At 39.6% G+C, this 11,349-nt stretch overlaps 1 protein-coding gene across 1 annotated transcript; it reads right to left on the bottom strand.

Annotated features, from left to right (window-relative positions):
- Window positions 1-8,886: 8,886 nt before the first annotated feature.
- On the bottom strand, window positions 8,887-10,025 carry LOC147514295 (uncharacterized). Its single transcript, XM_086586172.1, has 2 exons — window positions 9,509-10,025; window positions 8,887-9,434 (listed from the first exon to the last, which is right to left on the bottom strand). The coding sequence occupies exons 1-2, from the start codon at window positions 10,023-10,025 to the stop codon at window positions 8,887-8,889; spliced, it is 1,065 nt and encodes a 354-aa protein (XP_086442298.1).
- Between the last annotated feature and the right edge of the window lie 1,324 nt (window positions 10,026-11,349).

Raw genomic sequence — 11,349 nt, 5'->3', positions numbered from 1 at the left:
GAGGGAAAAAACCAACAGTTTATTGATTGATTGAGTTCTTAATTGGCTTCATTATGATGTTAAAGAAATATAGTGTTTTGAAAAATCGCCCGATTAATGTCGATTAATCCCCGACCAATTACACCTAGTCACTCTTCAAACGAGTAGTGACCGAGTACCGATTTAACTGCGCATTCCCAACTTAAGTGCTTATATTTAGCTTATATTTTTCTATATTTATTATCCTCATTTATTATTTGTTTACTCATATTTGTTTGTTATCCCATCTATTTTATTTGCATTATTTGTTTTTGTTTTGGCCCAGATTTGATAGCATACCATAGTTTAACACCATGATTTAGCCTTGTTTTATTAGTTTAACACCATGTATCACCACCAACACCATCACCATCACCATCACCATCACATACAACAAGGAGGACAAAAAATATTGTTCATTTATGACCGAGCCTATCCGACGATTAAGAATAGTAATCTCGCCATCTAAACTAACATGATGTTAATCGTTTCATTCCGAGCGAGAGAGAGAGAGACATGAATTAGAGAATTAACCATAGTGACTACTATCCAAACCACCATGTTGCATGGGCTATCAGATCACAGTCGTCAAAAAAACCAAAAAGTATGTGTGATCATTTTGTGTGATTTTTTTGTGTGAGCCTTTTTGTGTATCCTAAAAAGTAAAAAGCTAAAAAGTGCAATGTGATCATTTTTTTTTTTGTTTCGGTAGAAAACATGCCATAACTCATACATCAAAGGTATTGTACTACATTTCAACATATGTTCAGCGTAGCAGGCTCTCATCAAGGTTCTTTGATGCCCACCTAGCTAAATCATGAGCTTCAACATTTGAGCATTAAAATTACAAAAGGTGAAAGGTCGACACAAGCCCAAAATCATACAATCAATAGAGTCTAATTTCCAGTTTAGGTATTCTAATTTACATGGAGTTCTCAAGCAGACTGCACAACCTGCCTACAGTCTCCTTCAAAAAGGAAAGAGGTTCTGCCTGTGGTCCTTGCTAGCATTGCTGCCACTTCCATTGCCACCAACTCAGCCTCCTCAAGACTACTACTAGCAAATTTCAAATCACGAGTAGCTGCCTCCACCAACTTGCCTTCCCCATCCCAAGCCAAAGCCCCAAAAGCAGCCAGTTCTTCGTTTCCCTCAGAACCGATGTGTGCCGTGGCTCCAAGGACCTCCAGCTGCACTCCTTTCCAAAACATAGCTAGACCACCAGATCCTTTAGATTTTGAATTGCCGTGGAGGAACCTATTCCCCGCAATTCCAGGCTTCTATCATTTCTGTCGAGGCAGCTGTTTGGGGACAGCCGCCGCAAACCCTGGGGGAGGACTACACAGACCCCCACTGTTGTTTGAATCACATTGTTGTTACCTCTAACTCTAGCACTTCCACCATAGCCACTGCACTCACCCCTTGATTTCTTAGGTTTCTTGCTTTTCCATCTCTTTCGAAAAGTCGGGTTGAGAAGATTCCCCCACCGTTGAATCATCAAAAGCCGAGGTCGGGTTGTGTGACACTATCCTCCCGACTCATAGACCAAATCACGAGAGGGCATTGCCGCTGGAGACCTCCCTCTTGATGGCTCCCATTATACACCACCATACCTTGCTCTTCTTCATTATATGGGTCCACTTCATCATCTTCACTTGTTGAATACCCATCTTCTTCATCTCAGTAAAAGCATCCGAGGGAATGCCTTCTTCGTGGGGATATCCCTCCTTCATCCACGTAGGGCTCACTAGAATCCAACGACCCTTCAGATGGTACACTGGACTCCACAAACCCACTCGATATTGGGTATACTCGGGCATTCTCCGGTATCAGCAAGTTCCCCATACCCCTAGCCCTGAGGTCATCCGCTTCCAGTTTTGCCCTCATGGACTTCTGTACTGCCAGCCTCCAACTGATCCTTCGCCATCCATTATCACCCATCCTTTTTCTTTCTTTGGTCGTTTCTCGAACCACTAAACTCTTTTCCTTTTCTTTCCCACACCAACCTCTTTTGATTCTTTTCTAATACCTCTGAAAAAACCTCTTTTATGCTTTCCTCCTCGAGCCACCACAGCTCTACCCCTTTTACCTCGTGTTGGTTGCCCAATGAAGCAAAACCCAGGATTATCAGGTCCAGACTGGCTGAAAACACGCTTAGTCCCATCTGAGTTTTGATAATCAAGATGAGAGATATTTGCCTCGGTAAGGTAAGAAAAACTATTTTTCGGCAAGGTATAATCATTCCCTATAGCTTTTCCATTTCCCAAGCTAGTATCCTCCAAGCCTAGGTATCCTGTTTCCACTTTCCCCAAGACACACTCCGTGTCTGGGTTATATGTCTTGCTTCCGTAAGCCGGATCATACCCGGAGACCCATCTTGTCTCCCATCGAACCATTTTTTATACCCATGACCTCATCCACATCCATGACCGATTCGATTGCTATATTCGGGCTCCATACCACCAAGGCCCCTCGCTTGGTCCTATCATACTTGTAGAGCCCATGTGTCCCTCTCGTGCCTCTTGGGTTGGGCCTTGAATGTCTGGCCCATGTCCCCGACTTGTTTATTATCGGGCCCCTTGCCCATACCCAACAACGGTCACCGACACATCCTTTTGAAAATATCCATTCTCGTTTCAATCGCCAAACCTCGACTATCTCCTCACCTGCCATCGTTCTCGTTGTCGATTGGACTGTTCCACGTGTGTTCTTCGTCTTGGTGGTGTCGCCAGGATCCCAGTCCCATTCCAATTCCGTTTCACCGGTGAGCCTCTATTCCTTGATGGAATCTGATCATGTCTCAGTTTTTGTGGTGTTCCTGATATCGTAACAGACACAGGGCTTGGGCTTGCTGCCCCATTATAGAACACATTTGCTCGCAACATGAAAGAAAAGTTATTTTTTACATCCCTAGGGGATCCCCCATGTTTCCTCACTAGGGTATGCCCGTGCCTACGGCCCACGAGACCTCGACGCGCCTGCGGCGCTACCCCAAAAAATGAACAATCAATGTTTATATATATTTTGGGTATGAATATTTATTGTTCATATATGTATTTTTGGTATGAACAATCAATGTTCATGTCTGTTTTGGGTATGAACATTTATTGTTCATATATGTTTTAGGTATAAACAATCAATGTTCATATATCTGATTTTGGGTGTGAACGTTTATTGTTCATATCTATTTTGTTCATACCTATTGTTCATAGCTAATGTTCATAATTTGGGGTATGAACAGTTATTGTTCATATCTGTTTTGGGTTCATGTTTTTATAGCCACAATCAATGTTCATAGCTGATTGTTCATACCTATTGTGGGTATGAATGAAAATAGAACATGTCAAGTCTCACAGTTCAAACCAAAAACCAACTTCATTCTAGGCTTTTTTCACCATAAAAAAAAAATAATAAAAGATTATAGTGCCTCTTCAAAGGAAACTAAGGCATGTGTGAATATGAATACTAAGGAAGCTTTTCATGACGACAAAGCAGCAATCCGCTGAAAATTTCCCATACAGGTAAATTGCACCATACAAAATGACTTCTAACATCCAAAGAACCAAAACCAAAGGGACATCGGGATCATCATCATGAGAAATTCAAAATGTGGCTATAAAGAGATTGTAGCATTCGCGATGAAATTTCCATCTCAAGCACATTGGCGTGAGAGTTGAAACTTGGAACCGGAGAACACACTATTCCCAAATCGAGAGTGAAGAATGCAATTAGTAACCTCTTCAACAACCCAACCAAGCCATCCATGCATGAACCTCTAGCTGGTGGACATTAATCACTTATCTTGAGTTGTGGGTAGTCTTGATTATTTTTGTTGATGGAAACTTGAAATGATTTTTGGACTCAAGTAATGGAATCATTGGCCTGTGAAAATTTCAGAAGTGTAAATAAGGAGGCAAGTATATGATGGTTCAAGGAAGCAAACCAAGTAGCTAAGCATGTATCCATCCACAAAAACAATGACGCACCTAACATGGATGAAGACGGTGAATCTGGGAGTGATGGACGAGAAGATGTCATCTCACGATCTAAAGCAGTAAAGTGTTAGTTTTCACCTCGACAACCATGGCAGTAGACATATTCCATGGGCAAAAATGTATGTGTCACCGATTGGATCAAACTCCATGCCTTGGCACGATTGCCCACTTTAGATCATTTATCGCGAACAAAAAAAGAAGCATATTTGTCACCCCTTCCATACTAGTCATTATGAACCAGGGAAAAAAAATAGAAAAAGAGAATAGAGAGAATTTTGCAATGGCTTCAACAACAAAACAAATAACACTAAGTGCAATACCATTATGCCACATGTAAGTATAAAAGTCATCATGAAAAGATAGTCTATCAGTTTAAAGCACTAAGGAGATAAACACAGAAGGAATTGTGGCAATAATAAAAAAAAATAAGCAAATGTTTCCAACTTGTGAGGATGACCCAAAAAAGAAGAAGTCTAATTACACATGCATAGAATGCTAAGTGATCAATACTTAAAAAAAAGAAAATAAATTGGAAAAGGCAAATGATGAAACCGAATGAAGACATGGTACATCGCTATCTTTTTGTTAAATATGAGCACTTTATTTGCAAACTATCCTAATACTGTGTTTTTGAGGTTCATTGATTACCGAATTTATAGTGCAGTAATAGATTATGCAATGTCCAAGGTTCGGAAATGAACATGCTACCTCATTTCAACAGGACAAGAAAAGTATACAGCTACAGGGTTGTATGCGTTAACAAAAGCATTCAATGATGCAACTGCATCATTAATGAAGTCCATGACCTGAAAAGAGGGAGAGAGAGTATTATGTTACAGTATAAAATGAAGCATATGCCCAGCCTCCGCAGACACTCACTCACCTCTAACAAACCAAGATGAATTTGACCATCTCCGGGATCATCATGACCTCCAGAAGAATATGAATTATGTATATCCAGAATTGAAACAAACTCTGATTGATTAATTATGAACCGGCATGTTAAATCTATTAATAAAGAATCAAATGATGATTATTTAGTTAACATACAAATGATACAATACCTCCACCAATGAATCACAACGTTGATGCATTGTTTGGACAACACTAAGAAAATGAGAAACTACAGCAGATAGATTTTCGTGAAGCATTGGTTGAGCCTGCATGGCGTTGGTAACCTGAAACCCAAGTTAGCAATTAGATCTCAATGCTATTTTAGAATAATGATATCCATATACCATAGTGTGGAAAACTGAAATTCATTTTAAAGATAAGGAGAATTGCATTAGTCAAATTGAGTTTATGGGAAGGCACCATATTGTATATGTTTAATGTCAATAGTAGTGACTTCAGATCCTACATTCAGTAATGTATATTGGAATTTCTGAAAACCCATACCATTACGGACCCGAAAAATGAACAATCAATGTTCATATATATTTTGGGTATGAACATTTATTGTTCATATATGTTTTGGGTATGAACAATTAATGTTCATGTCTGTTTTGGGTATGAACATTTATTGTTCATATATGTTTTGGGTATGAACAATCAATGTTCATATTTGTGCACAATATTAAGGCCAGTATAGTGTTTTAATTAGTTGATTGAATGTAGTTACATCCTCTAAATTCTAAAAGATAACATGGTTAATTATCATCATTGCATAAATTTCCCAAATGACTGGCGGAGCAACACACTAACACTGCAAAAGTTTTATAAAACTTTGATTGTTTGACAGCACGTATTTACGCGTGATGATACTATGATAGTAGTGTATCATTTAGATTTCAAAAAATATCCCTTTCAAAATACAAGAACCTTTTTGGTCCAAAGACAAGTCAAATTCTCAATATTGTTGTCCTTCTCACATGATTGTAATGTTACTTAATTTGTGTACTCCGGAGTACTACTCCTAGTAAAATTTGCCCTTTGACTCGAACGGCTTTGATGAGCAAGTTAAAGTTGAAAATTTTTACCTATACGCCATGACAGAGGGAAGATATTATGCTCTCCAGCAACCAAGGTAAACATTATATTACGGGATTGCAACTGTCATTTGGGCAACCAAAGAGAGTGTGAATGAAAGTCAAGTTTGCAAGCGTAAGAAGTAGCAGACAGTTGAGACGTTGAGTGATGTTAATAAAATATATCTGGAGGCACAAGTCAGGACGCGGTTTTAGAGCTGCTAGACAGTGGTGCAACAGCTAAGGCAATGGTTCCTGTGCGGCTGCGTGTTTTGGGTGTGGTATCCCGACGTCACCATCTCTCTCCAATTTGCAGATCCTGGAAGCTATATGTTTTGGGTATGAACATTTATTGTTCATATATGTTTTGGGTATGAACATTTATTGTTCATATATGTTTTGGGTATGAACATTTATTGTTCATATATGTTTTGGGTATGAACAATCAATGTTCATATCTGTTTTGGGTGTGAACATTTATTGTTCATATCTGTTTTGTTCATACCTATTGTTCATAGCTAATGTTCATAATTTGGGATATGAACAGTTATTGTTCATATATGTTTTGGGTTCATGTTTTCATAGCCACAATCAATGTTCATAGCTGATGTTCAGCATGGGTAGGTATGAACAATCAATGTTCATACCTATTGTGGGTATGAATGAAAATAGAACCTATCAATCAATGTTATTAGTTATCAGTTATCAGTTATGCCCATGCCTACGGGCCATGAGACTCGATCGCGACTCTCCCACTATTTTGAATATCAGAAGAAGGCTGGGCATACAATTAACGCGTGATTGAATCCAGCAAGTGTATCACCATAAATGCATTAAATGGATATATGAAAATGCGAAATTTCGTCCATCTTCTAAATGTACTTAAACATAAAACAACACTAATACAAGCATATATATCAATAAGATATGAGAAGCATAATAGAGTAATAGATAAAACAATGTTCCACCAAAGTGAGGGTACATTAAGGAGAAAGCCAAAAAAATATTACAAAGAAAGGGGCCGTAAGAGCACCCCACAAAAAAGTATGCCCCGAGGAGAAATATCATTATTTACGATCAAAACTTGTTCATAAACCCCATGAGGACCTTAATTTGAGTTGCCAAGGTCAGCACCTCTGTTGTAAATCCCATGCCTGAAGAACACTTAATTGAAGAATTAAGTAATTGTCTTGTATGTCTACTTGGAAAACATTAAATAAGAGCGTAAGTAGAAAGTGAAAATAGGAACTAAATATTCAAAGTGAAACAAAGACAGAAGGCGATGTTATAGTAAAAGTAAATAGAAACTGACCACGTTGCAAAACTGGTTGTGAAAGACTCTTGGCTAGTGTGAACAAAAATTGAATATCTATTCAACTGCAGGAAGTAAAGTTTTTAAATAAAGTGAGTGCCAATAGATGGACTTGTTGAATAAGTAAATGTAAACAACCATGAAAAGAAAATAAAACTAATAATAAGGAAAAGAAACTACTTATGCACTGACCTAACAAATGCTTAAAGCAAGACTTCAAGGTATACGACATTTGTAGTAAGTTTTTCAGCGTTTGGAGGTAAAAGAATACTTATTTAGGCTACGGAAGTGCACCTAGATAATGCCACATATAACTGGCCATGGCTGAAAACTTCAGTTTGAAGATCGATTCCCACAAACTTCACAGATTGACCTTGTGATTTATTTATAGTCATGGAATAAGCCAAACGGATAGGAAATTGTCTTCGTGTCATATTGAAAGGAAAATCTGAAGAGGATGGTGACAAAGAGATCCTTGGAATAAATACACGGTTACCCGATTTTTCACCTGTAAGAATTCTGGCCCAGATAACGTGTGGTTGACATTGCAACACCATCAAGCGAGTCCCATTGCATAACCCATCTCTGGGGGCAATATTGCGCAGCAACATTATTGGACAACCTTCTTTTAGCTTGAGTCGAAATGGTGGTGGCGTAACCGTGGGATCAAGTGAGTTTAGGTACTCATTTGGATATCGATTAATATTTCTTGGATTATTTGCATCCGCCTCATCCAACTTGTCGTGACTAGAAAAGTCATAGTTTCTCCCGGGAACATCGTAAAGCTGCCGCATTAATGGCATTGACATCATCATTCCTCGCAGAAAGAATTGTCCAATTAAATAGTAGGGTGAAATGGAAGTTTCATCCAAATGAGGATAAGTAGCAGTAAATCAGGTCCCAAGAAGATGTGTGCAATGATGGATCGTTGAGGGTAGCTCAATAACCGTTTCAGGATTGTTTCCAACCTGATGACATAAAATGTGAAATAGAATATTATGAGAATTCTAATAGAGAGGAATATTATAAATTAGGAAAGAAATGTTTGTACCTTTGTTAAGAACTCTGCAAATAGTAAATTCTCATAAGTGCCACGCTCTAATCTCATGTTCGTACGGTGGTGAGAACATTGACGTGATTCCAAAGAAAAAAGCATCGCAAGGAAGCACGAACAATTTGCTCTCGGGCCCCTCTGGGTATAACTGGTAGGCATTGACGGAAGTCACCACCAAGAACCACAGTAATCCCCCCGAATGGGTTGTCATTGTCTCGAATATCACAAAGTGTGTGATCAACAGCTTCCAAACAGAACTTGTTTTGCATCGGGACCTCATCCCATATGATTAGGTTAGCTTGTCTGAATAATTCAGCTTGTGGTGAACGCTTCCCACATACAGAGTTATCCATAATATCTAATGGGATGCAAAAGGTTGAGTGAGCAATCCGACCACCTACCAATAGCAAAGAAGCTATTCCGGATGAAGCCACCATAATTGCAATGTGTCCTTGAGTACGACACATAGTAGCAATGGTGTTGTAAACAAAAGTTTTTCCTGTGCCGGCTGCTCCATTCAAGAAAAAAATAGTAGTCCATTTGTTATGAGCTAATCGAATCACTCACTTCACTATATGCAAAGTGTTGCTCAGCATTTAAGTGGATGGCATTGGCGTGTGCCTCTTCATTGTGTGGATCAAATTGAAATTGCCTTTGCTCCCATATAAGTCTGTTCCCAACAACCAAGCTCCAATTTCTAATTGGGAGCGGCATTGTAGGAAAATGAGCTAGAGTTCTACCACCTGACTCGTAGAGAATATCATTTAGGAGAAATAAGCCATAATCTTGTACCTGTGCATCTGTAGGATGAGGAATGAAGAACATGGTTTGAAGCTTGTATGGGAGGTCATCACAAATGCTTTTGCAAAATTCATTCCATAAGGCTTCGGGTTGCACCGGATTGCACTCCGTGAGAATAGTACAGAAAAGTCGACGAAGTTGATACCCAGTTTGCATGATTGCAGCCTCTTGTAAACATTGCACCCATTCACTGTCGTCTTCAAGAAGTCCACGCATAACACACGCTTCTTTGAAAGTACAAAGCGGAGGAACATTCCCAATTCTCTTTAGATCATCAAAGGATTGCGGACCTTTTACAACATACAGTTAGAAGTAACCGCAAATAAAACCGCTCACCAGAGTTAGGACTTGCAAAGTACATTACTCCAAACATAATGTTCTGGAAATTCTTGATATGTAAGCCCTCGTGCATCAGGATCTGAAGCACACCGCTCGAAAAATGCAGTTAGAGTTGACTTTTGTTGTTGAGCCCTTAAGAGAATAGCATCCGTTGATTCATTAGGATTGTAAACCACTCGGTGCATTCCAGGGAGATGAAGTGCTAATCTCACAACAGCCGGCTTCTCTTGGTGAAGAGAAAACCCGAACAACCTCCAAACCGCTTTAGGTGGCCCGATATATCGTGCATCTAAATATTGTGGTATCTCATCCAAGTCATTGAACACTACTGTTGTCCTGTCGTGTCCTTTGAATATGTACTTGTGAATGTATTTAACACAACGTATCCTGGCACAAACTTCGACATTAATATGGCAATCAAACATCTTAGAAAGATAAGGATTGTATGGAACAACATCCCTATTATCAACTTCATGCCCTCTAACATTATATTTCTTGCCAGTGTCACGACGACGGTAGATAGGATATCCAGTCTTATCCATGGTCGTAACATTTTCGAAAGCACGGGGATACTGATTTTTGCAACGCCTATTTACCATACATGGACAACTTGGATTTTTTAAGCCACACGGCCCATGAACCATACATTTGATAAAGTGTGGAACAATTCAGGTTCAGTATCTGGATCAGGAAATTCAGCACAAACAATGTGGTCAACCTGAGTAGGCACACGAATTTTGTCTTGATGTCGAAGATATATAAGGGCGTGCATATGTGGTAGACCACATTTCTGAAATTCGATTGTGTAAACATGTGCAACAGCAATACCAAGCACACCCTTGTCTCTGATCTCTCTCATTAAGGCTTTTCGCTTTAGTTCAAACACACGGGCTACCACTTCCGGTCGATCAGTAGCAGTTTCGTTCTTCTGCAAGGCCTTAATAACTTCCTCCCAATGCGGGTTCGCAGTCATGGTGAGGAATATATCTGGATGGTTGTTGAACCGAGTTATAGCCATTGAGTCCTAGAATATCTCAAACATATGCCTTGGACTGCCGACGTATGATGCTGGTAGAACTACCCACCTTCCAACTTGATCTGGATCTAAGGTTTCTGCTGGGACATCAGTGAGATTTTGATATAATTCAGCACGAAGTACATCTTGCCTAAATCTGTAGTACCATAATCTGTTTTGTTCAGTGGCAGCCCATGCATCAACTAAGAATTTCTGAAACAGTTTTTTCCCTCGCAGAATAGAAGAATATTCGTTGGGGCTAAAAACAATAAAGAATAAGAATAGAAGTCCATCTGTGTGAGGCGGTCAGCAGTGGTGGTTGAAGTTAAGGGGTCCGAACGTCTCAGATCTGGTGACCACCCAAGCTCTCCACGAGGAAACATTAACACATAGTGAAAAGGTAAGTAAGCTGGATGACATTCACTGATATGAACAAATTCATTTCCTCCTTTAAGATAAATCACAATGTCTCGCATACTGTCCCGCTCACTGCCATCTCTGGGTAAAATAACAGCAATCTCATCAGCTGATGGCAAGTTGTAGCGGCGTCTGTCAGTGGTGACTGAAGTAAGACCTGGAAGGCACAAGGTGGCTGAAGATTCAACCTATCTTCGGGGGCGGAATGTAAATACGTCTTTTTTGGTTTGAAGGTTCCTCAGACGGGTGCATTGGGCGCTTGCCCTTATCCACATTTGGTCGGGTGGGTTGCTTAATAAAGAGAAATCATAAAAGATTAAGTCAATACTAAGCAATACAGAAGAAGGCAAGAAAAGCAACGGACATCACACAAGGACGAAGGGTAGTAAAATTCATAACAAAGTTGAAGTAGTACCCGAAAGGCAGGTGGTGGT

This window comes from Coptis chinensis, chromosome 2 (assembly GCF_015680905.1).
Source record: "Coptis chinensis isolate HL-2020 chromosome 2, ASM1568090v1, whole genome shotgun sequence".
Classification (NCBI taxonomy): Eukaryota; Viridiplantae; Streptophyta; class Magnoliopsida; order Ranunculales; family Ranunculaceae; genus Coptis; species Coptis chinensis.
This window is presented reverse-complemented; position numbering and strand designations above follow the sequence as displayed.